General features: G+C 39.0%; 9 protein-coding genes and 1 long non-coding RNA gene across 18 annotated transcripts; 4 read left to right on the top strand and 6 right to left on the bottom strand.

The window, feature by feature from the left end:
- Nucleotides 1–264: 264 nt before the first annotated feature.
- ACX3 (acyl-CoA oxidase 3) lies at nucleotides 265–4,335 on the bottom strand. Its single transcript, NM_100511.3, has 13 exons — nucleotides 3,651–4,335; nucleotides 3,285–3,402; nucleotides 3,083–3,190; nucleotides 2,801–2,973; nucleotides 2,622–2,721; nucleotides 2,460–2,534; nucleotides 2,220–2,350; nucleotides 1,943–2,078; nucleotides 1,738–1,857; nucleotides 1,500–1,646; nucleotides 1,301–1,405; nucleotides 1,101–1,202; nucleotides 265–783 (listed from the first exon to the last, which is right to left on the bottom strand). The coding sequence occupies exons 1-13, from the start codon at nucleotides 4,118–4,120 to the stop codon at nucleotides 541–543; spliced, it is 2,028 nt and encodes a 675-aa protein (NP_172119.1). The 5' UTR covers nucleotides 4,121–4,335; the 3' UTR covers nucleotides 265–540.
- A 1,258-nt stretch (nucleotides 4,336–5,593) lies between these two features.
- On the top strand, nucleotides 5,594–6,236 carry LBD2 (LOB domain-containing protein 2). The gene has a single exon (NM_100510.4). It carries the CDS (start codon nucleotides 5,596–5,598, stop codon nucleotides 6,214–6,216), a length of 621 nt encoding a protein of 206 aa, NP_172118.1. The 5' UTR covers nucleotides 5,594–5,595; the 3' UTR covers nucleotides 6,217–6,236.
- Nucleotides 6,237–6,782: 546 nt separating this feature from the next.
- On the top strand, nucleotides 6,783–8,552 carry AT1G06270 (Pentatricopeptide repeat (PPR) superfamily protein). The gene is made up of 2 exons (NM_100509.5): nucleotides 6,783–7,036; nucleotides 7,190–8,552. Exon 2 carries the CDS (start codon nucleotides 7,270–7,272, stop codon nucleotides 8,299–8,301), a length of 1,032 nt encoding a protein of 343 aa, NP_563765.1. The 5' UTR covers nucleotides 6,783–7,036; nucleotides 7,190–7,269; the 3' UTR covers nucleotides 8,302–8,552.
- Nucleotides 8,553–8,881: 329 nt separating this feature from the next.
- Nucleotides 8,882–11,600, top strand: AT1G06265. Of its 3 annotated transcripts, NR_139048.1 has the most exons (6): nucleotides 8,882–9,241; nucleotides 9,322–9,428; nucleotides 9,515–10,067; nucleotides 10,182–10,251; nucleotides 10,389–10,587; nucleotides 10,680–11,600. It is a non-coding gene; the product is annotated as an other RNA (long non-coding RNA). The 3 variants fall into 3 exon arrangements; NR_139049.1 differs by lacking the exons at nucleotides 8,882–9,241; nucleotides 9,322–9,428; nucleotides 9,515–10,067; nucleotides 10,182–10,251 and having other exon boundaries at nucleotides 10,265–10,587; nucleotides 10,680–11,535; NR_139050.1 differs by lacking the exons at nucleotides 8,882–9,241; nucleotides 9,322–9,428; nucleotides 10,182–10,251; nucleotides 10,389–10,587; nucleotides 10,680–11,600 and having other exon boundaries at nucleotides 9,586–10,099.
- Nucleotides 8,958–10,113, bottom strand: AT1G06260 (Cysteine proteinases superfamily protein; the record flags this gene model as incomplete). Its single annotated transcript, NM_100508.2, has 2 exons — nucleotides 9,650–10,113; nucleotides 8,958–9,544 (listed from the first exon to the last, which is right to left on the bottom strand). Exons 1-2 carry the CDS (start codon nucleotides 10,092–10,094, stop codon nucleotides 8,958–8,960), a joined length of 1,032 nt encoding a protein of 343 aa, NP_563764.1. The 5' UTR covers nucleotides 10,095–10,113.
- A 47-nt stretch (nucleotides 11,601–11,647) lies between the features above and the next one.
- Nucleotides 11,648–13,368, top strand: AT1G06250 (alpha/beta-Hydrolases superfamily protein; the record flags this gene model as incomplete). Of its 2 annotated transcripts, NM_100507.2 has the most annotated exons (3): nucleotides 11,648–11,928; nucleotides 11,996–12,353; nucleotides 12,527–13,368. In NM_100507.2, the coding sequence occupies 3 exons, from the start codon at nucleotides 11,693–11,695 to the stop codon at nucleotides 13,202–13,204; spliced, it is 1,272 nt and encodes a 423-aa protein (NP_172115.1). In that variant the 3' UTR covers nucleotides 13,205–13,368. The 2 variants fall into 2 exon arrangements, with proteins under 2 accessions (NP_172115.1, NP_001322795.1); NM_001331623.1 differs by lacking the exon at nucleotides 11,648–11,928 and having other exon boundaries at nucleotides 12,102–12,353.
- Nucleotides 13,248–15,448, bottom strand: AT1G06240 (diiron containing four-helix bundle family ferritin protein, putative (Protein of unknown function DUF455)). Its single transcript, NM_100506.5, has 7 exons — nucleotides 14,976–15,448; nucleotides 14,660–14,901; nucleotides 14,478–14,574; nucleotides 14,204–14,387; nucleotides 14,021–14,102; nucleotides 13,842–13,914; nucleotides 13,248–13,739 (listed from the first exon to the last, which is right to left on the bottom strand). Exons 1-7 carry the CDS (start codon nucleotides 15,375–15,377, stop codon nucleotides 13,668–13,670), a joined length of 1,152 nt encoding a protein of 383 aa, NP_172114.2. The 5' UTR covers nucleotides 15,378–15,448; the 3' UTR covers nucleotides 13,248–13,667.
- Nucleotides 15,449–15,486: 38 nt separating this feature from the next.
- On the bottom strand, nucleotides 15,487–19,580 carry GTE4 (global transcription factor group E4). Of its 4 annotated transcripts, none has more exons than NM_001331622.1 (6): nucleotides 19,374–19,580; nucleotides 16,821–19,262; nucleotides 16,688–16,736; nucleotides 16,501–16,608; nucleotides 16,316–16,406; nucleotides 15,487–16,112 (listed from the first exon to the last, which is right to left on the bottom strand). In NM_001331622.1, the coding sequence occupies exons 2-5, from the start codon at nucleotides 18,915–18,917 to the stop codon at nucleotides 16,360–16,362; spliced, it is 2,301 nt and encodes a 766-aa protein (NP_001318932.1). In that variant the 5' UTR covers nucleotides 18,918–19,262; nucleotides 19,374–19,580; the 3' UTR covers nucleotides 15,487–16,112; nucleotides 16,316–16,359. The 4 variants fall into 4 exon arrangements, with proteins under 4 accessions (NP_001318932.1, NP_849601.1, NP_172113.1 ...); NM_100505.3 differs by having other exon boundaries at nucleotides 15,602–16,112; nucleotides 16,821–19,267; nucleotides 19,374–19,483; NM_001197993.2 differs by having other exon boundaries at nucleotides 15,644–16,112; nucleotides 16,821–19,113.
- Nucleotides 19,581–20,244: 664 nt separating this feature from the next.
- Nucleotides 20,245–20,625, bottom strand: CLE3 (CLAVATA3/ESR-RELATED 3). Its single transcript, NM_100504.2, has one exon. The coding sequence runs from the start codon at nucleotides 20,566–20,568 to the stop codon at nucleotides 20,317–20,319; it is 252 nt and encodes an 83-aa protein (NP_563763.1). The 5' UTR covers nucleotides 20,569–20,625; the 3' UTR covers nucleotides 20,245–20,316.
- Nucleotides 20,626–21,645: 1,020 nt separating this feature from the next.
- MEE5 (Ribosomal protein S5/Elongation factor G/III/V family protein) lies at nucleotides 21,646–26,592 on the bottom strand. Of its 3 annotated transcripts, NM_179269.4 has the most exons (12): nucleotides 26,436–26,592; nucleotides 26,114–26,246; nucleotides 25,279–26,031; nucleotides 25,124–25,192; nucleotides 23,826–25,019; nucleotides 23,616–23,714; nucleotides 23,344–23,502; nucleotides 23,142–23,227; nucleotides 22,859–23,057; nucleotides 22,670–22,780; nucleotides 22,372–22,578; nucleotides 21,646–22,058 (listed from the first exon to the last, which is right to left on the bottom strand). In NM_179269.4, exons 3-12 carry the CDS (start codon nucleotides 26,017–26,019, stop codon nucleotides 21,960–21,962), a joined length of 2,964 nt encoding a protein of 987 aa, NP_849600.1. In that variant the 5' UTR covers nucleotides 26,020–26,031; nucleotides 26,114–26,246; nucleotides 26,436–26,592; the 3' UTR covers nucleotides 21,646–21,959. The 3 variants fall into 3 exon arrangements, with proteins under 3 accessions (NP_849600.1, NP_172112.1, NP_001321282.1); NM_100503.5 differs by lacking the exon at nucleotides 26,114–26,246; NM_001331621.1 differs by lacking the exon at nucleotides 26,436–26,592 and having other exon boundaries at nucleotides 21,660–22,058; nucleotides 26,114–26,310.
- Nucleotides 26,593–26,927: the final 335 nt, after the last annotated feature.

Genomic DNA, 26,927 nt, shown 5'->3' with positions numbered 1-26,927 from the left:
AGGCCCAGTTAGGCCCGTTTCATTAGCTAAATCAACTTGACAAAATTAGCCCACTTCAATTTTTTATAAACGTGCTCAAACGGGTTTTTTCTTATTTTTACTGTATTTTTTCCGTTAAGAAAACTGTTTGCCTGTCATTTGAGTAGTCATTTGGTCGTTAGAAACGTTACAAATTCAATTTGTTTTCACTCCTAACGTAGTCGTTTCTGTTTCCTTAATTAATCTGGCAAACTTCAATATAAATTAAAAATATAAACATGTCTAGTGAAAATTGAATGAATTACAAATTAAGTACTCAAAAAAATTTATCCACAACTCAAACCAATCAAGAATCATAATAATAACAATTATTATAAGAATTTGAAATTATTACCAAACATTTTTGTTTGGACCAGTTTAAGTAAAGAATAAACCCTGGATACATATCATATATACCCTTTTATTATGACGAGCTTACAACAGTTTCTGTAGATATTGTGGAAACATAACTTTTATAAGAGATATATGGGAATTATGGAAGAGATTGTTACTAGCAGGTAACTAAACTGAAGACCAAGCATTGGCTTCGACCCAGTTGAATGCAATTGGACTCAAGAAGGAGTCTGGAATGCCGAATGAAGTGACGAGTGCAAGCGCGTGTGGTCTAAGCTCTCCACAGAGCTTTGAAACTTCTCTCCTCACATCTCCAACATTATCCTGAGATAGGTAACCATATCGCAGCAACGATGGATCTTCTTCCAAGCTGATCAATGCGTACATTGATCTTACAAGACCCAACACATCCTGTCATCAAATACATGGATGTCGTTACTAGTTAGTTTAGATTATTTCCTCTGCTAGTGCGTAGTCTCCTTTGCTAGTGACTAAAGCTGATGAACTATTACTGTGCTTAGAGAAGCAAAACATCCCACTTGTCTCACAGCTTTTTACAATCTATCGAGCAAAAAACTATAGTTTAAAATCAATTACTCTGCACGCTAATGGCTAATCATATGACATGGAAGCCTGAAGTACCATCCGTGATCCCTAGAGCTAGCAAAACAACCATGATTCAACTGAATAGGTTCAAAACGTCACAGGTAATAATCCTTTTGACCTACCTTTACTGAGCCAGTAGGTAGTTTTGCCTCAGCATCCAAAATGGTTTGAAGTATTGCTTTCTCTGTGAAAGCTTTACCTAAGTCTTCAGCAAGTTGATGACTCTGCAAGTACGGATGGAAAGGAGAAGAAAACTATTACTGAATCCTAAAGGTCGGAGAACAGAAAAGGAAGCAAATTTTAGGTGAAAAAAATGCTTTACCAGGAGGAAAGAGAATTCTCGACTTTCTCCTCTCCCTTGAAGCTGTGCAACTTCAGAAGTAAATTGCTCCAGAAGATCTCGCTCTCTTAAGCAGAACACATTTGTCTGTTAGGGACAAAATACAAGAACATGTTTAAGAGTTGAAAATTCATCTAAATAAATGATAAGTAGGAAAATAGTTAATGAGGAGGCATATGACCTGGAATTGGCTGCATCTGAGGGTTGATGATGTGAGTTGAGTCGGTAATACAGGACGTGGACTGTTCATGTGCTCCAATCCCAGTCCCTTGAAAGGTTTGTTTCTCTTCTTACACGATACATATTCAGCGAAAAGCGCCTTGCTCACCTAAATTCCCCAACGGTAAAGTAAAATTGTATGGTCAAAACAGGGAAATTTACAGTATTGATCATGCAAATCACAATAATGTGCCGCTTACCTGCTGCATCAATACATTATTGTCACCCTCAAATGTAGTCTGCACATCAAATTCACCTTTCAACTGACCAACTAGATTTTCTGTTTTCACACCTTGCCCTCCGACAGCTTCTCGACATTCCTTAGAAATAATAGGAAAAAAAAACTTCAGTATGACTCATAGGAGCTTTCTCACATAACAATAAGTATAATGTATTGGTTCTCACCTGAAGTGTGTGCATATTGTGCCAGGTGAGAACAGCTTTGAACCCACTTGAAACAACGTGGATGGCTTTGTTGGTCTCCGGTGTTCTCTTCACGTAAATCATCTTCAATTCATTTGCAGCAAAACTCATAGCATATCTGTGATAATGAGAAATAATCAATGAAAACAACTCATCTATAAGAAGTTGGGACAAATTACTACGTCTCAGGCCATGCTTTCACTTCTTTCGGGCATTCACTTCAAAATTTGATGGCTACAATGTTTATAAAGCTCCTTACGTCTTTGCTAGGAGTGGTAGCAGTCGCCTTTGATGGCTTGGGTAATCAAGGAGGAGGACTTCAGGACCATTAGCTGTAACAGAGAAGGCTCTTCTCGATAATGAGTACCTTATAGCAATAGATAATCCGACCTGCCACAGTAAAAATCTTAATCAACTACATTGATTCCTGAAACAGTCAGGTTCATATCTTACGTAAGATTTATGTACGAGATCAAAATAAAACTACTGAACTCTGTACCTTTGCAGAATAAATTGCACTTGATGCAATTGTGACTCGGCCAGAAGTCAAAGGGGCCATGAATGCTCCAAATCTCTGAAAATAAAATTATAAACATTGACACTGCAACTCGGCAAGTATAGTAAATTTTATCCTTAAATTGGTTCCAAGGTTGGCATTTACCTGATCAGGATCTTTAATTGAGCTAACATACTTCCCATCAGACGAAACATCAGCAACTGCATTCAACAAATTCTCTCTTGGAATTCGAAGATTATCAAACCTGCAATCAAAGTGCAATCTTCCATTGAAGTTACCTTAGTATAAGATAAAATAAAAGTAAACGGAGTTGTGTGTTATACCAGATCCGGCCATTGTCAACACCATTTAGACCAATTTTGTGTCCACAGTCAGCAATGCGGATATTTGGACATATGCTGCCATCTTGATCCCTGATTTGGGCGATAAAGGCATGGACCCCCTGGTTGGTTCCGTTGATATGAAGCTGTGAAAACACAATTGTGTGGGTTGCATGCTGAACAACCAAAAGTATATCACAAAATTAGTATATGACAAATCAGGAGGGTGAACTAAATAGAAACAAGTATTTAGGTACACTCAGGATAGGGACAATGACTACTTACATTAGCTGCCCCACCAATCCAATACTTCTGAGCAGATTCACAAGGAGTATTTATCACAAACTCTTCAGTTTTTGGGTCATAAGTTGTCACTGTTTCAATTCCCCGTACCTATATCAAAAGAAATAAATAGAACTCAATATAAATGTGGAAGATCACCATGACATATGGAGAAAAAAAATGGCAATCAAGAAAATATGCCTACATTACTTCCATGGCCTAGCTCAGTCATAGCAAAACAGCCCTTGACAACATAATCTTCGGTGTTCTTCAGCCACTTTTCATGGTGACGCTTTGTTCCAAAAAACTTTACAGCATTACCCCTGGGTATCACAGAAAAACACTTATAAAGCCTAACACTGTTTTCTGTCTCCCTAGGACGCTAAATAACTTCAAAATTCTATAACCACATTTCATTGACCAAAGCACAAATTAATCTTTCTATTTGAACTTTTCAATCTCAGATTAGGATTAATACCAAGCAGAGCACATCTCCACAATGAAAAAAAATCATAGCTTGACGTAAATTAGAGATATATATATGTCAATGAAATTATGATTTCGAACATACCACAGGAAGAAATGCACACCAACTTTGATGGAGACGGAGTGATCATAAATCCCGCAAACCTCAAGCAGAGCTAATTTCCTGAGCTCGGCCTCAGGACCTGTCTCCGTCAACCATCCTTTGAAAACCCCATTCTCAAGCAAGTACCAGATCCGTTTCATTGTGATCTCACGCTGCTGCTCCATCGTCTGATTGTAATCCGGCGACACGAAAATCTTACCTCCTCTCTCCTTCCGATTAAACAGATTGCTCTGCATCATGAGTCCATAAATCCAGTCCCGATCCACCACGTTGTGTCCGTCAAGTAATTTTCTCATCTCCTTGACATCGAATCCATAGCTCTCGTTGAGCTCCGGTGGAGAGTACTGCAAACATAACTCGCGCGACAGGGACGGGTTCGAAGATGGAGGATTTGATTGGAGTATGTGATTGGCGAGAACATGAGCTCGTCGGAGTGCACGATTATCCGACATTTCTAGGGATTCCGATCACCGATTTCAATTATCCGGGAAGAAAGTGACGTTGTGGTTGTTTTAAGGAAGATGAAGAAGTTTCAACGATAGTTTCCTTAATTTTATAAAATTAGTAACGGTGGTGAGATTACATAAATACCCTTTGAGAAAACTAATTAAAACCAATTTGGTAACGAGACCATGAAACTCCTCTCCTAGGGAAGTACGAAGGGATTTTAGTTGGGATAAGGTCGTTATCCTTATCGCCGTTCAATCTCAGCCGTTTATTATTCATCTATCCGTCAACCTTCTTTTGGTTTAAAAAATTTCTAACCGACCGGTCAACTACAAAAGAACCAAGAAATTAAAAGTGATTTTGATTTTTGATCATCTCTCAGACCGGTGCACTATTGTATCAACTGTTGTAAACCTAGTGTCCACACAATATTTTCTTATAAGTTTCCGAGACATCGATTGCTTAATTAAGTTGGTACATGTTAAAATTTTAAGATTTTTTATATTCATCGGTATATGTCGTCATACTTTTTATATATAAAAAAATTACGTAAATATTACCATGCATGGATCTTGCATATCACTATCACGTATTGAACACGGGAAATGCATTACATAATAATAGAAAGATATCACGAGAATCTAGTTGTATATGCCAAATTCTATGAACAAGATCTCTCCACAAAACATCTTCCTACACATTATATACTTCGTTCCCCTTTTATACTCGGTTACTCACTGTAATACATAACTAAGATGCAAGAAGAGGAAAAATAAGAAGAAGAAGAGGCAATTGTAATCATTCTTTCCATGTTATGCCTACATAAAAACTCTTAAATATGGAAGCCACCAACAAATTATATTAATATCTAACATACTACTAGTATTATTCTTTACATTCCACACATTTTCATCCAAAATGCTTGGAATCATATTTTCCCATTATAATTATAAAAAACAAAAATCAAATATGTAAAGCAAAATTTCGTTTTGTTTATTGATTTCCTAGTTGTTATTGTCCTTTTTCATGGGCAACCTAAAACTCATAAATCATTATCGACCCTTCATCCAAACACCTTTTTCTTTCATCAAACCAAACAATCTTTTCATGTTCATTAGACAAACTCTTTGTGCACCATTAATATTCTTCTTTATTTTTTTCCAAAAATAACATATAATAAATAATAATCATCTACCAATATCCCTTATTATTAATATAAATCCATATCTCCAATTGCTATTAACCCACAAATGAAGGAAAATAAAAGAGGCAAGAGGTTTGTATATGACCCTTCTTGACATTATGTTCAAAACTTTGTTCTTCTCTGAGTTATATATCTGTTTCCTTCTTATTTCCTTGTCAATTGTGAATATACATACGGTGTGTGGAAATTTTATATATATCGATGCTTCAAACCTTATCGATCCCTAACATTTATATTTGTATTAAAATTTCAAGTTTCCGTTACTAGGGACATGACATGATGCAAAGGAACTCTAACAACACCAGCATCACCAGTAACATCTCCAATAACTCATCGTCGCATCAAGCTTGTGCTTCATGCAAACATCAAAGGAAGAAATGCAACAACGAATGTATCTTATCGCCGTATTTCCCAGCCCGCAAGACTAAAGAGTTTCAGGCCGTGCACAAGGTCTTCGGTGTCAGTAACGTACAAAAAATGGTACGGACGGTACGTGAAGAGGACCGTACCAAGCTCTCTGATTCTTTAACATGGGAAGCTCTATGGAGACAGAAAGATCCGGTCCTTGGCTCCTATGGAGAGTATAGGAGGATTTGTGAAGAGCTCAAGTTATACAAAAGCTTGGTTCATAACCAGCCTCTCATTGGTTGGGATAATAATCAACGCGTATTTAACAATAATAGTAACAACAAGAACGGATTAGCGATGACGAATTCGAGTGGATCAGGAGGGTTTAGTGTTAACAACAATGGTGTTGGTGTGAATCGGGAGATTGTCAACGGTGGATATGCATCAAGGAATGTGCAAGGTGGTTGGGAAAATCTAAAGCACGATCAAAGGCAACAATGTTATGCAGTGATTAATAATGGTTTCAAACAACACTATCTCCCACTCTAAGTAACTATAATGTTTGACGGAAAAAAAAAAAAAAAAAGTAATTATAATGTTTATATCTAAGTAACTATAATTTTTAATTGTTTCTTGCAATTCGTGGTGTATCTTCGGGAGTAAAACCTTGTGCGGTAATTCAGTCATATTTTACGGCCATCTTGCGAAAGTAAAATCACATAATTAAGTATACGCTATAATTTGGAATTGGCTATGAAATTTGAAGATTAGATCAAAGTTTTTTTTTCACTCTGAACTATGTAGACCTAGGTTTTTCTTTTTGTATGCATAATGTAATGGACAAATCAATGGTGTTAGACCAAAAACAGAGTTCTGTAATTACTAATTGGTGCATGTTACATATTTACATTTGACATTTTTTTCACACGTCTCCTGAATTTTATAGGATTAAAATTTGTTAACTATTCCTAGGTCCAAATCTGAAATTTTTGTGGCTGAACCGACCAAATTCCGGTTAAACGTAAACCCTTTGAATATATCCGGTTAGGTTTTAAAACCTCAAAGCCCAACAGAGGCTGATAGAATCAAAACGCAAGATTCCTTCTTTCCTAATCACACCATTCTGCTACATATCAAATCTGTGAACAAACGTATTCGATCAAAGCTCATGGGTGTTTCGTATTACTCACTTTGATCCGATTTACTAAACCTCAAGTCATCGTCTATTCATTTGAGTTCTTCACATCTTGCCGTCCAGTCGTTCGATGATATTCCTCTGTGAAGCAAAATCTCGTTCTTCCCAGCTCACTCTCCCATTACCGGATTATTCCTCCTGGGATTAGCTTGAACCTGTCTTAAACGCATTCAGGTATGACTTTATATGATTTCCCCAAACTCCCGGTTTGCAGAAAATATATTTTTGCCACTAAAATAAGAACCTTTTAAGGGGTTAATTGAACATCATCGACATTAGTTAAGAGCGTTGAATGATTCCAGGTGTTACTTTCTGTTTACGTTCCAGGTTTACTACAGGAGGAGAAGCTTTTTCAGATGCCAAGTTAATGACTTTATTATAGTTGATCAGGTCTCTGAGAATAGGAAATGGCAATTCGCTTGACGCATCTGCGAAAACCTCTTGCTTATTCTCGGTCCTTTGATGTCTGCATTCCGTTTTTCCGGTCAATCTCGTCCTTTGAAGCGGTTGAAAAGGCGATAAAATGTGCTGTTGAAACAAAGGAGTATCTTAGAATCCCCGAACTTGTTGTTTCACTCAAAGAGCCTTACCAAAACTCAACGTTGTTTTCTTTTCTCTCTGCTTTCCAACGTCATCATAGAATCAGAGTCATTGACGAAATCCTCCAAAGTTTTGTTCCTGTGAGACCTCGTTCACTGCCCAAGATTGTCTACTCCAGTCTTCTTACTTATTGCCTTCAGAGTTCCGATCCTCTTCCTTTGTCTTTCGCAATCCTCCAACGCACTCTTCGTTCTGGCTGTCTACCTAACCCTCAGACTCATCTCCTTCTCTCTGATGCTTGGCTTGAACGGCGACGAGGATCCCAGTCTGTTGCAGATATTATTAATGAGATGAAATTGATTGGATACAGTCCTGATACTGGAACCTGCAATTACTTAGTGTCCTCTCTCTGTGCTGTTGATAAGTTGGATGAGGCGATTAAAGTTGTTGAGGAAATGAGTGCAGCTGGCTGTATTCCTGATGTGGAAAGTTATGGGGCGGTGATTAATTCATTGTGTTTGGCTAGAAAGACTACTGATGTGGTGAAGATTGTCAAAGAGATGGTGAGCAAAGCTGGGATCTCTCCACGGAAAGGGATGCTGACAAAAGTAGCAGCAGCTCTCAGAGCCAACAGGGAAATTTGGAAAGCCATTGAGATGATCGAGTTTGTAGAAAGTCGGGATTACCCTGTGGAGTTTGAGAGTTATGAGGTAGTAGTCGAGGGTTGCCTGGAGGTTAGGGAATACATTTTGGCAGGGAAGGTGGTGATGAGAATGACTGATAGAGGGTTCATACCGTATATCAAGGTTAGGCAAAAAGTGGTTGAGCGTCTGATTAACATCGGTGAATGGAAGCTTGCTTGTACTGTTAGACAAAGGGTTTCTGAACTGAGGTCTTAGGTATTTCTCAGATAAGTGTTAAGATTTTGTAAGAATAGCTGCAGTTACGATCCTGGAATGAAACTCACAACCCGAACTTGGGAACATTTTTGTTGTTTCTGATTAAACATATATTTTTTTTATAGCAATGATCCGTTTGTCCCTATATGCTGTATACCTATATTTGAAGTGTCGAGTGAGCATGTAATAGTGTGGCCAAAATGTGATGGTATAATTGGAAGCTGATGATGATTTTTTTTGTGGACTTACGTGGATGTTTTATCTTGTCACTTGTTTCAGTCGTCATAATTAGCTTCTATCTTAGGTTGTGAGCATTATCTTTTACCTTGAGATCCTTGTGTTTGTTCAATATCACTAGACCCAATGCCATACCTACGGTTTATAAGAAGCAAGTTATCAAACAGGATGCTTCTAGGAGAAAGTACCAATCGTTCAAGCGAGCCTCATGTGCTTAGGCAGGTATTATAGAAAACACATGTTTCTCTTATAATCGCATCTTGACTTTAGAATCCTGTTAACGATAACCTGCCTCTCAATTATCTCTAGTACTTTATTTTACAATCGTAATTATTTTAGCTGCGCTATTGCAGATAGTCATACAGAGAGCATTGTTATCCAAAAGGAAAAGGTTCTAACGCTTATGGAGATTCATGGACTCACTGCAAGGGATAGCTTGCCATCATAGCAATACCACATTTACCCGTGTCTTCACTTACACCACGCTCCATCCGTATGTAGCCTTCTTCACCCCAGCCAGTTCCCCATGAATTCTTTACGATCCAGTACTTTTGATCGCCTTCTACTCCATATCCAACAACAGTCACTCCATGGTTGAGATTTGTTCCACAGTAATTTGTGAAAACACCGGAGGAGTAGAGCTGAAAGATAAACCCACCAGCATCGATTCCAACTGATACTGGCTGTTGAGCTGCAGCGATTTGTAGGCTCGCCTCGTTTTGGGCTACCTTTTGGTATCCTTGTATCGTAACTACCTTATTTTTGGATTTTTCTTGGTCGCAGGTACCCTCTATGCCTGTGTATGGGTAGTCGGTCTCCGTGGCGAGTCCACCATTGGTTTTGATGAATTCAAATGCTGTTTCCATTAATCCGCCACTACAGCCTTTGTTGTAAGTGCCGACATCACAATCTATGAGTTGTTGTTCTGAGAGAGACACTAAATTCCCTGTTTTAATCTTGTTGATGCCTTCAATAGCTGCTACTGCAGAGAATGCCCAGCAACCTCCTGCAACAAGAAAAACAAAACGCAATCAGAATGTCATCAGTTGAATAATGAATGTTTGCAAGGTTTTATGTTTAGAATGAATTATGTAAAAACATAATTTCATACCGCATTTTCCTTGATTTCTGATAGGAGTCACAGCACCTTGAGTCCTCCAGTCCACAGCGTCCGGGACATTGCCTGCTGGGTCACAAACTGGTCTCTGCTTCTTGTGTAACCTCAAGGAAGACGTGTTCAACCCGAGAAAATGGGCCTTAAACTCAGAATTGGTCATATCTGCAAATCTATTATCCGTTAGCTTAAAGGGCAAGTGGAGGGAGTTGATGTAGTCAATCAACTGGACGTTAGACTGATATATCCCAAACCGTAGCATCCACTCATCCCTTCCTCCATATAATTTGCTGTGGGTTTTAAGCCACTTCTCGAACCGCTGCTTCAGGGTTTTGTGTGGGTCATACACAGAGGAATCGACGGAACATAGCTTTGAAGCTATCAAGACAAAGCAAATCAAAACGGCAAGGGTCAGGTTAGAATTTCGAAGTACATTCAGCATTTTTGTTTGTTTAAAAGTTGGAGTTTGGGAAATGAGTTTGGTTTCTGGTATATAAGCTTCAGTCCTGTACTGCTTTCTTGGTCACAGGTTTTGTGTTTTGTTGCAGTTCCAGTGGGACAAGTTTCCTCCTGTCCCATCCTTAACAATATGCAGAAACGTAAGTTTAAGAGAGTCGTATAATTTAGTTTGTTTTAGTCAACTGACATATGTGTTTATGTTATGCCTGTTTCTCCAGAAGTCATTTTTTTTTTGGTCTTGAAAACTGAAATTTTCTCTTCTTTTGACATTTTGCAGGTAAAGGTACTCGTTGTAAAACTGGTGCTGATTGGCTTTCTCTGAAGATTGTTGATCCTTCCATTGTAAACTTTGGTGTTGACAATTCTTGAGTCCTTCTTTCTTTGTCATTTCTAAATAAATACAAATTTTTGACCCAAGAAGATTCAGTTTCTTGAGCTATGGAAAAACATGTGCTGGAGAAATTTGAGGCTTCCAGGTACTTCATACTTTATAGTAGCACATGTAATTCGTACTATGATGTTTCTAGTTTGTTAACTCTTGGTTTCTGATACTGCAAAATTTGTTTAGGATCAAGTTCATTACAGTCAGAAACCCTGTTGAGAAACTTTGTTCAGATGTGGTTCAAGACTTGCTTGCTGAAGCCTCTTTCGTTTATGGAAAACCATTGCCTCCCCTTCTAATTATTACATGAATATGCTTTGAAAAGAAATCATGAATATGGAAAGAAGCCATGGGTATTGTTCAGCTAGAAAACTGAACCAAGGATGATGCTTGCTTTGTCATGCGGATCTTTATAACCTGTTAACTTCTCTGAGGCGGTCTAATCAGTCCATTACAGATGAGAAGAAGAGCTTTCCGAGGTCACAAGTCCCCATGTTCAAAAACTCCTGAATCATGACTGTCTGATTTTGCAAAAGAATGTTCAGATGATTCTGAAGCAGTGCCAGAAAGGTTTATCTACAGAGAGGAATGTCGGAAAATGAAGACAATGGTCATAAGGGGTGGCTGATTCTGTTTGCAGGAAAGATCCAGATATTAGACAACATGCTCTGGCGAGCGAACCAGTCTTACTTGATGGTGACAACTCTTTTTGAGAAATTTAGTTTCAGGTTCCAAACCATTGATGAAAGATAATGGAATCTTCAAGAATGAGGCAGAGCAGAGAACATGAATACATTGAAACTCACCGGTCAAGTACTCAATTGCACCTTAACAACGCTGGTCGCTAAGTATAAGCCCCTGCTTCGGTTCTGGATAGATGTTTCCGGTTTGGTTTAGCCGAATAAAATTAGACAGGCTATAGAGGAAATAGTCTTTAATTAATTTAATTTCGATGTAACTAACAATAGTACATGTTTTAAGCGTTGATTAACCGTTAAAAAAAGTGATGTGAATCCTACAAATTTGTAATAAACGTACACTTAAAATAAACTTAAACCGGCACTATTTATGTGAAGGGCCATACATTAAGGACCATTTCCTTCACGCATTATCCAATTCTTTCACACAAGGAGCAATGTTACTCTCCAAACATCAAGAACAAGAAGAAAAAGGTTTGTGAAAAAAAAACAAAGGCAAACATGGTGGAGGGCATACCAAAGAGATGGAAGGTGCTAAGTGGCCAAAACAAATGGAAAGGCCTGCTTGATCCACTTGACCCGGATCTTCGCCGCTACATCATTCACTACGGCGAGATGTCTCAGGTTGGTTACGATGCCTTTAACTGGGACCGTAAGTCCAGATACGCCGGTGATTGTTATTACTCCAAGAACCGACTGTTAGCTCGAACCGGCTTCCTTAAAGCCAACCCTTTCAGGTACCATACTCCCACAATGTTTCATCTTTGATTCGACGATGTAAGCTTACCCATGATAGATTTTCAGGTACAAAGTGACTAAGTACATCTACGCAACAGCTTCCATAAAGTTACCAATCTCTTTCATCGTAAAGTCTTTGTCAAAGGATGCATCTCGCGTGCAGACTAACTGGATGGGTTACATTGCGGTTGCTACAGACCAGGGAAAAGCGATGTTAGGGAGGAGAGACATTGTTGTTGCATGGAGAGGAACTCTACAGCCATATGAATGGGCTAATGATTTCGATTTTCCGCTTGAGCCAGCTATCTCGGTTTTCCCAGTAACTGACCCCAAAGATAACCCTCGTATTGGAAGTGGCTGGCTCGACATCTATACCGCTTCTGATTCTCGCTCACCTTATGACACGACTAGTGCACAAGAACAGGTCCTCACCTTTCTCTTTTATCATCGCATTCACTTCAGTGACAGGTTCAAGTTATCAAGGCCGAAATGGGTTGAGCTCAAAACGTGGCGGGGCGACCCATTACAACGTCAACAACACTACTTCCATTTCTCCTTCTTTCTCCTAATGGCATCGTGTCTTGGTTTTGGTTTTAGGTACAAGGAGAGCTCAAGAGGTTGCTAGAACTTTACAAGGATGAAGAAATAAGCATCACCTTCACAGGCCATAGCTTGGGCGCAGTTATGTCAGTTCTATCAGCTGCAGATCTTGTCTATGGCAAAAAGAATAATATCAATATAAATCTTCAAAAAAAGCAAGTTCCTATCACAGTTTTTGCTTTCGGGAGTCCTCGGATTGGAGACCATAACTTCAAAAACGTAGTCGACTCACTCCAACCACTAAACATTCTAAGAATAGTAAATGTTCCAGATGTCGCACCACATTATCCACTCTTACTGTACTCAGAAATTGGCGAGGTGTTAGAGATCAATACTTTGAACTCAACATACCTGAAACGGTCTCTGAACTTCAGGAACTACCATAACCTGGAGATATACCTGCACGGCATGGCAGGGATGCAAGATACAGACGGGGTATTCAAGCTGGAGATTGGCCGGGATATTTCGTTGGTCAATAAAGGATTGGATGCTCTAAAGGACGAGTACTTAGTGCCAAGTACCTGGAGGTGTCTGGCAAACAAAGGGATGCTTCAAATGGATGATGGGACATGGAAGCTGGATGTCCACAGGAGAGATCATGATGATGATGTTGATGCTGATGACAATGACGACTCCTCAACTAGTAACCAACTACAAGAGCTAAATACAGATTAGTTACAAAAACTTATATAAGATTCTGCACAATATGTTTGTACACAAAAAAAAATTCATTTAGAAGAACAAAGAATCTGGGAACCGAATCTCACGTCTATAAAAATGCAATCCAAGATCAACAAGACAAGCAAATAGAAAGTGACAAGTTCACTATTTGTGTACTTGGACAAAGAACAAATTGAAATTCATTGAACAAAACAACAAAGTATCTTGAATGAGAGCAATTCCATGAGATAAATTGGTCGCCTAGATCAACTCCACTATTATAGTCATGCACAAGGAGCAAAAACATAAAATTACCATAAACAGAAGCCTCACTAAGAGAGAAAAAGTATAAGCTAACGTTAGGTTTCAACTATTTTGTATGAGAACATTAATTTGTACTTCCAGAGCCCAAGAAATTACGCCTGACACTCATTCATCAGTTATAACGCCATCAAATCAAGACTCTGACTGCATCATTTCATTTGGCAGGCTTTTCAAGACTTGAATTCTCACTCTCCATTGAGATAATGTGAGTGAGCCTATCGTAAACCTGTTGTGATGTGACAAAAATCATACATTAAGATAATCTTCAGCAAGAATTTGCCTCCTCCACGAAGCATAGCTATGATACATGAACAAAGAAGAAACATACTGCAGAGAGTTGCTCCTTGTCACCCTGTTCGTTATCGCCTTTATCCACTTCCGTGCCACATGATGGATCATACCTAAAGATATATGGAATAAGCCCATTTAATCTGTTACGCTAACTTGAAATGTTGATATAGAGCCAGTTCTTGAAAGAGTGTAACTTGGTGGGATGATATTCCTTACCAATCTCGCGGAATGCCAGCTACCTCCCGAGCTGAGTGGTTGAAAGGGCCCCTTAACTCGACACCATACTCTTTGATCAGATCTGCACAGCACATATGGTTGAAAACATATTTATGATATTTGTATAAAACGAGCGGGTAAAAGATGAGATATAGAAGCATGAAAAAAAAGACTTGGGTATGCCTTTAAATGTAGGGGAAGGAGCACGGTTCATCTTTTGACACACAGAGAGAAACCAGTCTACACCAACAGCTACATGTGCAACTTCCTCCTCAGCGATCTTCGCCACGATTTTCGAAGTCCTGTTATCTCCAAATCCTGTCAGCCGTTTGACCAACCTAGGTCCAGCATCAAGTCCTCTAGCCTCCTGTATAACTAAATTGGTATGAATAATGCTATTAAAACAAACTGGTGTCTCATTTGTGGTATCATCCATATCAGATAAGTGGGGCAGTACCTGAACAAGAGGGATACAAGCCAAGCGAGCAGCGACATTGTTGGAAGTTTTCTCGCATTCCCTCATGAGCAAATTATTAGCCGGTATATCTCCATACCTTGAAGAAGAAGAGGGTAAGAGTTTAATGGTTGTCCTGAAACAAATAGTAATCAAAAGTTTGAAACTTTAAAAATATAACAGACTTGAAACCAAGCTCAGCGAGTCTCTGGGAACACCACAAGAAATGGCGACTCTCATCATCAGCAACATGAGCAAAGTCATCAAAGAAGTTGTGACCCAAAAGGTCGAAGAAAGGAGAGAAACGAGCAACAGTATCCCAAGCCAAATCAATAGCATTAAGCTCAACATGAGCTAGATTATGAAGCATATGAGCATTGAGAGGAAGGTTTGAGTCTTTCGGATTTGGGACTTGGTTGGTCGCAACCTGCAACAATACAAACAAATTTAGCTAATTTGATCAAATCAGATTGAGAGAAAAAAGAGAGGAGGAACACGTACGAGGAGAGGTTTGGGAGGACGAGCTGGAGAAGAAGGAAGATGAGAGATTGAGCCAACAGGGAGATTCTCACGGCGCCAACGAGAGAAAGCTAAATGGGAGATATGAGATTTGGAGAGAGGATCGGAGGTTGAGAGAACGAGTGCTCCGAGATCAGCGAGAGAAGATGCAGCTGAGACGAGACCGTAGAAGTCGGCGGAGATGGAGTCAGAAGAAGAAGGAAGGAGAGGACCAGTAGGACCCCAGAGACGGAGGTCGTTGACAGGACTCTTTCTCCAGTTTTCGAGACCAGACCAAAGCTTGTGTTGTTGCTTCGTCGAAGAAGAAGAGAGAGCAGTGGAAATGGTGAGAGAACGAGGAGACAGAGAAGCAGTTGAAAAAGGACGAAGATGATGAATCAACATTCTTCTTCTCTACCTCCAAACTGAAGAATGCTGCTTCACTGCACTTGCTTCCACACATTGCTTAATCTTTGCCAAAATTGCAATATCAAAAACCAAACTTTACATTTTTACTAAAATACACCTTAAACAATTTCAAGTGTTACTTAAACCCCATTATATTATTTGATTATACAGATAAATCCCTCAAAGAACTTACATGTTTGATTTTACTTTCTTTTCCTTGGGTGTAATTTTCCCCAACAATACAGTGCTAGATCGAATCGAGGATCACAAAAGATAGAAGAATGAGTTAAACAGGAGCAAGGACGCAAGAAGAAAAACAAAGCTAAAGGGGTCACAAACTCACAAAGCATACAGTACTACAAGTTTTCAAGAATCCAGAATCTTTGATTCAAAAGCACCCTAACTAACCACTAAATGATGAAACAGTCATCAACCAACTAAACCGCTAAATAGACCAGAGAGGCAAAGAGAGATATACAAAGTGAGAGATCAAACCCAACCCCTACGGTTACATCTAAAAGTAGAGACAGACGCATAATCCTCCTAAGTCAAACAAAAACTAAGAATAATAGATTTTTCTTTTTTTACTCTAACAGTGATATGAATATGATACACAATCTTTTTCCTTCCATTCCATCCCACTCCTCTACTATTTCTCTTGCCTCAAGCCTGTACGTCATCATCCTTCCTTCTTTCACTTCCCATATCCTCTTCTACTCTACCTTCACCGCCCTGTGTTTCCACCATAAACCATCAGACATTGGTACCATATGGTTTAAGAAAGTAACAACTATCAGAATATATAACAATATAGACCCGATATGAACAAGACAAAGTATTAGAACCATGCCAACATAGAGATAATGTAGATGCTGTTGTAAATGATTCAATTAACACATATGCTTATTAGGTTAAAAGTGGATGATAGAGATTACCTTACATATTTGTCAACACCAACCCTCTTCTTGTACACTAGCCTCTAGGTCTGATCTGATCCAGATGATGAAGAGCTGTCGCTGTCTGAATCTGCACGCCCAACACAGAGGGGTTTAGATAACAAAAATCACAAAAGCAATATGTATCAGATATAATGTTAGATAACTCAGAGAGACGCATGTACCACTAGACGAGCTGGAACTGGAAGAGCTGCTTGAACTACTTGATCTGCTTGTCTCATTGTTTTGCTTCTCCACTTGAGAAGGTAATGGCGTAGGTAGTGTCTTTTTAGCTGCAGTAAGAGTTATTATTCGTAAGTTGTTCTCACCATAAAGAGGGAAGTAATTCATAAAAGGAACAGGCAAAATTACCTGTGTTGCCACCCTCTCTAGAAAACTCATGTGCCGCTGGTGCTGGAGCCTGCAATTAAGGAAAAAAACAACAAAGATGAGCATATAATTTTAGTAAAAAGAGGAGTAAAATTATCGGGAGAGGTGCAAATACCATCTGTTGTTGGCTATTCCTCTCGGCTTCTGCTCTAGCTTGAATAGCTAGCTCAGCTTTTCTCTTTTTCTTGCTCAAGCCCTTTTTATAGTTGGTTACAAATCTGTCCAACTCCCACAGGGTCTCTGGATCAACACTATCAATATCAACTTCAATTTCTTCATCCCGTAGCTTCACCGCAGTATTCCTCTTGTTAACGATTTGTACAATTGCATCTAGTTTATCTGGAGGCAAGTTCTGCAAATGGCCACTAAGCTTCTGCTTCTCCTCATACGTCATATCTCTTTTATTTGGTTCGTTTGCCTTTGGCTTCTTCAGAGCAGGTGTCCTTCCAGAAGGTGTTGCACTGGTCGGTGTTCTTCCAGGTGTTGTAGTTGGTTGGCGATTACTCCAGTCTGCCCGGTCTATCGTATTCCTCACATTGATAGGTGGTGGTGGCATTGTAGGACCCAGTCTAGACCTCATTGTAGGAGTTGGAAGGTTCATTTCATAACCAGTGACAAATCTCATTTCACGATTATAATCTGCCTCTATTACAGCCCATCTTTCCTCAAAGATCTGTAATAGCGTAACCGCCATGAGATGGACATCTTGTCCTTCTGGGTTGTAAGTCATAGCATTGTGGAAAGTAAGTCTAACATCCTCTGCAAATTCTCTTGGTGACTTGTACAAATTCTTCATTAACGCAGACTTGATAGTTCCCAAATCCATAGGGTGCTCGATAATGGTGTAATAATCAAGTAAACCTAGACCCTTCACGTCTACTGGAGCATTGAACACCCAACCATGCTTATGCTTCATCAGCCTTTCAAGCAGAGCACTGCAATTCTTGAAAACTTTAGTCCCTGCACCAAAACCATGCCCAACGTCCCCTCCTTGCTTCTTTGAACTCGATTTTGATTTCTTGTTACTCTCTGCAGGTGGTAACTTGTCACCAAGTAAAAACTCTGAATTTCTATAAAACTGATTTGCCTTGGGTGTTCTTTTCTCCTTTTCCACATGCTCATTGACTCCCTGAGTATTCTCCAACACTGATATACTTAGTTGATTTACAGGCCTTGGTGCTCTAATGACCTCACGAGGAAGTCCAGCTGATGCAAACCCTGACAGAATCCTCCCTCCTCCATTATTAATACCAGTGTTAATCAAAACACGAGAATCGTTATATGCACCAATCTCGCCCTCTTTATCCTCTATCTTCTTTACCATTCCTCTGACTACGTTAAGCTGATCTTCAAGCTTCTTCCTGATCTCCTCTTTCTGTTGCTTCGTTGTGGAGGCTACATGTATCCTAATACGTCCATCTGCGTCCTCCTCCATTGGCATGCTTCCAGCAGCAGTAGCATGAGCAGAATCAGAGGTAAGCCCAGCGGGCTGTTGGGCATCAGTGGTATCTCTTTCCACAAAGTTTTCAGGATGAGCTTCTTTTATTAGATTATCTGCATCTATCACGTGGACATCTTCCTCAGAAGACACTTCAATGGGATTCTTGTCAACAACAAGAGTATCACCATCTTCCAGGGATAGGGTTTGAGAAGGTGCTTCGATAGGGTTCTTGTCAACAATCACAGTGGTAACATCTTCTTGGGCAAGGCTTTTAGGAGGTTCCTTGATAGAGTTTTCATCAACAACCACTGTATTGACATCATCTTGAGCTTTGGGGATCTGAGAAGGTACTTCTTCAGACTTGTCCATAGCGGCCAAACTGGCATCATCCTGTGGTTGAGCTTGAGAAAATGCTTCGACAAGAGGCTTGTCAATGACTTTGTCTGAATCATCACCAGGCAGGTTTTCAGAAGGCGCTTCAGTTAAGTTTTTGTCTCCATGAGAATTAGTCCCAAGAGCAGCCTCTTCGATAGAATTCTTCACCACAACTATAGGATCCTCAAACTCTGGAGCTAGAGTTTCGGCAGGACTCACATCATTGTTATCATTCTCGTTTTCTAATAGCCCCTCAGGTTTCTCGATGGCAGCCTCAAGGGCAAAGAAAGATGACTGTTTTCTTTGACCTTTGCCTTTCCTCTTATAAACTTTGATGATTTGCTTCTCTCTAGCTCCATCGATACCTTCTCCTCCGTTAACAGGCTCCGAAGCCATACATATACTTCAGAAACCCTAATTTCACGCCTTAATTGCTCTCGATTGATGCTTTTTCGTCACTTCCTCCGTTTAAAACTGATGGAAAGCCCTCAAATCGGCCTAAAATATATCCTCCACCATGAAAAAACTAAGAAACCCTAATTTCTAGACGAAACCTTGGCTCGATTCTGAGAGAGTGTGCAAACTTTAGAGACTGCACAAGACCCACGAAATTAGGGTTTCTGATTCAGAGAAATCAATTGGACGCAACAAGTAGATAACGACTGTGTAAGATAAAATCCCAGAAGAATCTGTGTAAAGTCTCGATAAGACGGGATACAATTAGGTCATTCGAATCTCTGTCTGAGCTTAGAGATCGACAAAAACCAAAGGAGGAAACTTGCGTCAGGAAAGGGAACCAGAGAAGGAAATTGATTGATCTGAAAAAGGAGAAATTGAAGGAAGCTTTGTTACCTGCGAGTTTGGGAGAGAGAAGGCGCCGCAAGAGCGAGAGGAAGAAGAAGGAGAAGAAAAGAACCAGCGTTTAGATTTGGCTCGTTTACCCGACCCGGAATGCTTTTTAGGTTTGGGCCTAAAAACTAATCAATTTCGCGTATATCATAAAGAAGCTCTACCCATAAACATTTACATCTGTAATCAACAACAACAAAAAAGAGAGAGAACTCAAGTAAAATAAATAAAACAATTTATAATTTTGAATGATTTTTTTCTTAAATCTGGTACTAATTAAATTAATATTTAAAGTTAGTATATTTTGTATATGTATTGTAATATTTGTATATTTTCTAAAGCAAGATTTTTTGTCAAGTTTATTCATTATTTCTGACAAATATGTGATGCTGACAAGCAATTGAAAAAAAAAAATCTTGCTTCAGAAAATTTTGAATGCTTTTAGATTCACTATATTTCTGCTGGTGAAAAATTCCATTAAAGTTTCACTCATTTTTTGTTATAAAGGTAATGTTTTTCTTTTTTTAGTATATAGATTGATTATTTCAAATACAAACTAAGTGATGTTGATATATGTTATATAGTATATCTATGTAATTATTTGTTAGTTATAATTGTGAATTTTAGATATAAGAAATAAGCTAAATGGTGTTTTTTAATTAACTTGAATAGTATGAACTCATATTTAGTGAAAATGGGAATAGCTCTCAAAATAAGCATAACATGCTGCTTTTTTAAATAGAACATATTTGCTAAAGAAAGATGCATGCAGGAACTACATAAAAACGAGATCATGTAAACAGAAATGCTTCATTAGTGGAAAGACAGAAAATTAACTACAGCATAAGAATATTACATTATAAGTTAAAAAGTTGTAATATCATATTAAAACTCTCCCAAAAATGTTACATTACACATTTTTTTTTGCATTCTTCTATGGTCAGTGTCAGTGATGCCTCGGGTCAGGACCACCGGGACTAAGCCGCTTTGAGTCAAGAGTATTTCCAAGGATCGTCTCTTCGCCTTCTGATCTCCCCTTCATCTCTTTTAACCTCTCAAAAAGTTCACGTCTTATCTTTTTCAAACGACTTGAACCAGAAAATCTCTCTTCGGCAACCAATGGTCGACATTCGTGCACCGATGTCAATTCGAGTACTAGAAGCAGGACCAAACAAACCCATAACTTGAGACTTGCCATATATATGTAACTTCCTCTTAGTTCTTAAAGGTGAGATATATAGTCTTTGAAGATTTTAAGGGGGTGATCTCCATATATAAGCTCAATAGCTACGGTATTTATAGAGAAGCTAAAGTCCTAATTAACGTCCATCTATGCAGAAATTAAATACGTTAATTAAGTTGGAATCTAGTCATATCTACCTAGCTAGTCCCTTCTTATATATCTCTTAATATTTATTTTTGAAAGGTCGTCATCACTTGATTGCATTTGCCTCTATTTTTAGTGGGAACGTAGTAAGTGACGTAATGTATAATTTCTGTTAGTTAAAAATTGTAAAACGAATGGAAGAAAACAAAATTATGTCTATATTGAATGACATGCATAGCTAACTGATTTCACTTGAAATAGAAACTTAAAAGCTAATAATATTTAATTGGGAGATTATTTTTTAAAAAACTCACAATTCATATTCCATAAACTAAAACATAAATTAAAAGCAATTTGAGTATTGTAGTAATTCTACCGAACCCAAATGTATATAGGATATGTGGAAAATCATTATCGTCGTTTGGTTGATGGAGCCAAATGGATATAACCAATGAAGATAAGGCATGACGTTTTCAGAGTTGGCAATGCACATAAAATAAGGTGGAGGAGACCAATCTAAAACCTTAAACGATGTATATATTAATCCACCAGGGCCTTAACTATATATTTTGTAGCTTTATTCTATGTATAATAAGTATAAGTGGTTGCCGCCACGTCCACTTCGATTTGTAAAGAGCACGTCAACGTAAAAAGCTGATTATGGAAGCATGAAATAGACGAAAATAGTAAAGCACAACAAATCTTTGAGACAAGTAGTGACGTTTGACGAATTAACCGATTTTCATTGGAGTAAAATAAGTCGTCTGTGTGCACTAAATTAAATTATGAAGAAAAACTTACTTATATCTAGATAGGTTTGTGCCATTGACCTGGTTTATCTTTAAATTTAGCATTTTTGAAGAATCAAATCTTAGTTATGCAGAAAACTCTTTGCGGAAATAGGATCTGGATCGTACGTTCTCTGTATCATATGTATAATTACTAATCATATAGACAACAAACTATGAGATCATCTTATAAATGATAGTGTCATAACCTAGTTCAGTTTCCCATAATCCAATAGTAGTTTACAATTTTACAAAAATTTGTGAACATTTCCTGTCAACTATTTGCGAGTCATGTGTGAGTGTGACCATGTGGACTGTTGAGTTCATTAAAATCTCTCAACTTACAACGTAAATTTGACACATCAATTACAAAACTGATCCACATTTTCTTGTTCTCCTTTCACATATATAGAGAAGAGAAGATACTACTACTAGTCCTGAATCACGATTTATATGAAAAAAGTGCAGAGATCATCAAATCATCTGCAGATGGAGATCGCCTGTTTGCTGGGCAAGCTCTACCATCATCGCTTCATCAAAGAATTTATTTCCGCTGACGTCTTCGCTCATTCCCTGCATAACCAACAAATTATACATATCGTGAGAGTCTGAAACTGATGATCCAAACACCCAACGAGTCATACAATATAACTAGCCTAGGATGTATCCAGCAAATTATAGCTGGTGTTACTTGGTTAAAGAGTAATTAGCAAGGGCCGGGTTTGTAAACAGTAGTTTCGGGGATCCTTTGGTTTGTGAGGGTTTACTGGGGTCATTTAACCAAACACTAGAGTAACAAATCAGTTTATGGTTTCATTCGTATCTTTAACCGCATGAAACCCACTAAGTTTTGGGATGTGCATTGAAACAAAGGAAATCATAATACCTTTCTACGGCGGGTCTTGACCATGAATTCCCGAGCTAGATGCTGAATAGGAGCGGGCTCAAGTGGGCGCAACTGGATGGCTTTGTCTAGAGGGTCTCCTGGCACAATGGCCCAGTGATCAAACACAGATAGGCAAAAGGCTTGTCCCTGAGTGTGGTACCTCAGATCTGTCTCAAACCCAAAGGACTCTATCACAGGCAGAAAGGCCTGCATCAACACCAAAGAATATACTCAATGAATCATCACTTAGTCAAATAACAGGAACAAAGTAAGGAGAAAAGACACAAACAAAACTAACCTTCACGATATAAGCTGGAGTACCGGGTTGAGGAACATCAGATGTGACATGCCCACGTCTACGTGACAAAACTGTGTAGATTGCAGTTACACAGTCGATTGGTGTTTGTATCTGCGACAAAACCATAACTCTTAGTTATCATTTTAAGAGAAAAAATGTGACGAGCAAAAATGGAAAGGGATTATGTACCTCCACATAGTAGACAGGTTCCATTAGCCTTGGAGTTGCCATTAGAAAAGCTGAATATGCAACACGTCTTGCTGTTGGAATCATCTGACCAGATCCTCTATGCAATGGCTCTGGTGCTATCCGTGCATCAACAATCTTGAACTTTACATTTCTGATGGGCTCATCACAGAGGGGACCTTCACGAGCACCCCACTGGAACCTGCAAGAGGAATAAAACGAAGCCACTTAGCTAAAGCCAACAAAATCGAGTAAAAGAAAAGTGTAACAGAAGAAAGATGATTACCCTTGAACAATGGAGTCTTTCACTGCCATCATCAAGTTCCTGTCCACCTCAGTTGGAAGGGTGTCATCCAATAATATGTTTGGCCCCTGATCAGTCGAAAATCAACAATCAATGAAATTGTCAAAACAGACATAAACCAACCATAACAATAAAGATAAAGTAAACCCCAGATTGCAGTGTTTTAAGAATACAAGCATTTCACCTGTTTGTCAGGGCCAAAAGCCCAGATGGAACGTGCAGCAAGTAAATCCCAGTCATATTTCGTCCTGAAGAAGTCACCAAGTTGTTTTCTGTTCCAGTCAATGCTTACAACGCCATTCTCAATGTCCTCTGCAAGTCCTCTATCCAATGGCTCTGCAATCTTTAGCATGAAACAGATATCAGATTTTTCACAAAGTAATTGTGCTTGAGCACCATACCAAACATCGCAGTCTAATATATAAGAGATAATAGTGGAAAAAGAAGATCTCTTACCATAGTTATTTTGTTCTTTTTGTTTGGTGTCTCAGCAAAACACTTCATCGACGAAGATTCAACCACTGTCTCACAGAAGGAGACCACCGGATCTGCAACCTACAAATTTAAGAAAGCAAAAGGATCTTAGCTATCAAACAGCCAAATCAGCAATTTGCTTGCACACCGGAATCACAGTCATAGAGCCAAATTAGAGATACAATTAGATACCTTTACTTCGACCTCTGAATAGAGCTCCCTGAGGTCCTTCATGATTGAATCCAAGTACAACTCACCTGTGCCTAGAATAGTATGTTCCCCAGACTCCTCAACTTTGGTAATCGCAAGGGGATAGCTTTTGCTAATTTTCCTAAGCCCTTCCACCATTTTAGGCAGCTCACTAGGATTCAAAGGCTCAGTTGCAGTCTTGACTACTGGGAGGGTATTAAATTGGAGAGCCCGGAATATGTAGACATCTTCATCATAGCTTGCATTACACAGAGTCGCAGTTTTCATGATGGATGCATCGACACCTTCAATTAAAACCCAGGAACCGGGAGGGGCACTGCTTACTGGTATTCTATACCTAGCTTGATATATCCATAGCTTCGTCACTTCTTTTATAGTCATGTCCTCCTCATCCTCAGGTGAATACCCTTCTCCTAGTACACGTACGCTTTGCCCTGTTTGAAGCCTACCACTATAAACTCTTCCAAACACATCAAAAACACTAGTATCTGATTTGGGGTACAACTTTGTCACATTAACCATGAGAGGTCCAGATGGATCACATTCTACCATTGATTCATAAATGGGGGAATCTTTGGTTCCGGTATATGAATGGTCGACCTTCCTAGCTGCAGCCTCTCTGGGTGAAGGAATGTGCTTTACCAACATATCAGTGAACCCTGATGCCGAACCAAACACTGAACTACAGGCTAACCTAAGTAGAGGTCTGACGTTCAGCTTATATGCACTATTACTCAGAGTCACTCCTAATTCTGCAAGGGTGGTCTCTACACTCTTCTTATGTTCACCTATCACTTGGCTGTATATCTTGTATAGGGGCTCCAGAATAAACTGAACAAATGCTCTTTCTCCACCACCTACTGGAGGACTTCTCTTGAATACCCTAGTATCAGAGTGATAATATACATCTCCCCAAAGTCGAGATGCAAACTTATCCACGTCCATGGCCACACCATGAAGCTTGGCATACATTTTAGCAAAAGATTGTAATGTGAAGGACCATCCGGCTGTACCACTGGCAAAACATACATTTCCAGCTGCAGGGTCTATAAGAGGTAAGTCTCCAGCAGTTGTTGAAGCAGCAGATATGTGGTTATTAATGACTTCAATTGTATGCCTCAGCTTGTAGTAAGCATCCCTTGGAGGTAGTTTGAGCTCAGTTATGAGCCTGTCAACCTGTTGGGGGAAAAAAATTGACAAAAAGCAAAGGTCAAGCAAATGTATGGAAATATAAAATTTCACACAGTATCTCTTAAGTTACACGTTGAAGCATGAAGTACCTTATTGATAACAACTACAATAGGGAGATGGTCCTGGATTGCATGCCGTATAGCTCTCTCTGTGTTAACCTGAAAAAAGATTATTAGCGTCAGTACAAATAGTATACTTCAAAAAATTAAAAATACAGACCAAAAAAGAGAGAGTAAAGACTTACCATCACTCCTTCAGCAGCATCAACAATCAGAACAGCACCATCAGCAAGTCTTAAAGAAGCAGTCATTTCGTCAGAGAAATTGACATGTCCAGGGGTATCCATGATATTGCACAGGTATGATTTGGATCTACTGTCCTCAAGGACAAGAGACATTGGAACCGCCTTGATTGATATATTTCTCTCCTGCTCATCGACTCGTGTGTCTGTATATTTCATATGCTTCTCGTTTTTAGCATTAAAAGTAGACATATGATGCGTCTGCTCTACCAACATATCCATGAAGACAGTTTTGCCGTGCTGTAGATGCCCCACAAGAGCAACATTCCTCACAAGCGCAGGATTAGACATGAGGCCGATAAGAAACTGTGTTGACACATACGTTGCTTGATCTTTGACCCCCACCTCAAATCTAATATCTCTAACAGGTTTGATAATGGGTTGCTCAAGAGGCTGCTCATCTTCATCCATAACCAAGGTCTCAACATCCTCACCATAAACCTCCTCAGCAGTAGGGTAGTACTTCTTATCCTCAGGAAGAACAATTTGGTTCTCCATCTCAACATCATTGATAGTGGTAATCCAGCCATTAGAACCCCCAGGCCCTTGTTCGCCATCGGAACCATTTTCTTCAAGATGCTTATCTTGGAGATCTTCATCTTCTACTTCATCATCACTATCTCTGTCAGACTCAATCTCAGGTCCAACATAGTTACCAAACTCATCATACAAGCTACTTTCCATCTTTATGTAAACCTGTCAAAAAAGAATCCCATGAGCAATCAGGATTTTGTAGCAGATAAACAATAACGGCAAAAAAGTCAAATGAGTGCATTACCACAAAATCAAGCTTTTGATAGATCTATCTGGGTTATTTACTATAGCAATTCTGCAACATATTTTATTTAACCCATTGGCGAGTAATCTCCTCTAATGCTCAACACCAAGTCCAAGAGAACACCATGAAAAAGCTAGAATCAACCAGAAACTTAAGGTAATTAGACTAGAGCAAAACCCTAGGAGAGAATCGAGCAGAAGCTTATGCTAAGTTGGACTAAAGAAAAACAACAAGGCGAGAGTCGAGCAGAAGCGTTGGAGTAGAGCAATAACCTAGGGTAGAATCAACAAGCTGAACAAAGTTAAGGAGTGAGAAGACGAACCGGTGGGGAGAGAGAGCGAGAGGCGTTGCGATAGCTAGAGGAAAATGCGAGTTGGCTCGGCAATAGGGTTTGTCGCCACTGAGACTGTTATCGCCGGAACAAGGGAATGAAAAATTTAGATTTAGGTTTTGATTGGAAGACTCTACGTCGGACAGAGAGTTTTAGTCGGTATATATTGATTAAATTATAGTAATTGAAATCTATTTGTAACGATGTGGGATATGTTGATGGGTCGGGTCCAATTATATGTCAATCGGCCCAATTTAGAAAAAATTGAAACGTCTAAACCAGAACGTAAACCGGGTTCACTATGTTTACTGCAGAAAAAATTCAGTAAAAGTTTTAAAAGATGTTTGCGTTTTGCGATGGATGAAGCAAAATTAGTCGTATGTCACTTAGGAGTTCATTTTAGATTGAAAGCTGCGATTTGAAGAAGATAGTAAGCATAACAAGATGGTTATAATGATTACATGAAGACAGTTCTTTACTCAA

Source organism: Arabidopsis thaliana, assembly GCF_000001735.4.
Source record: "Arabidopsis thaliana chromosome 1 sequence".
NCBI classification, from domain to species: Eukaryota; Viridiplantae; Streptophyta; class Magnoliopsida; order Brassicales; family Brassicaceae; genus Arabidopsis; species Arabidopsis thaliana.
This window is presented reverse-complemented; position numbering and strand designations above follow the sequence as displayed.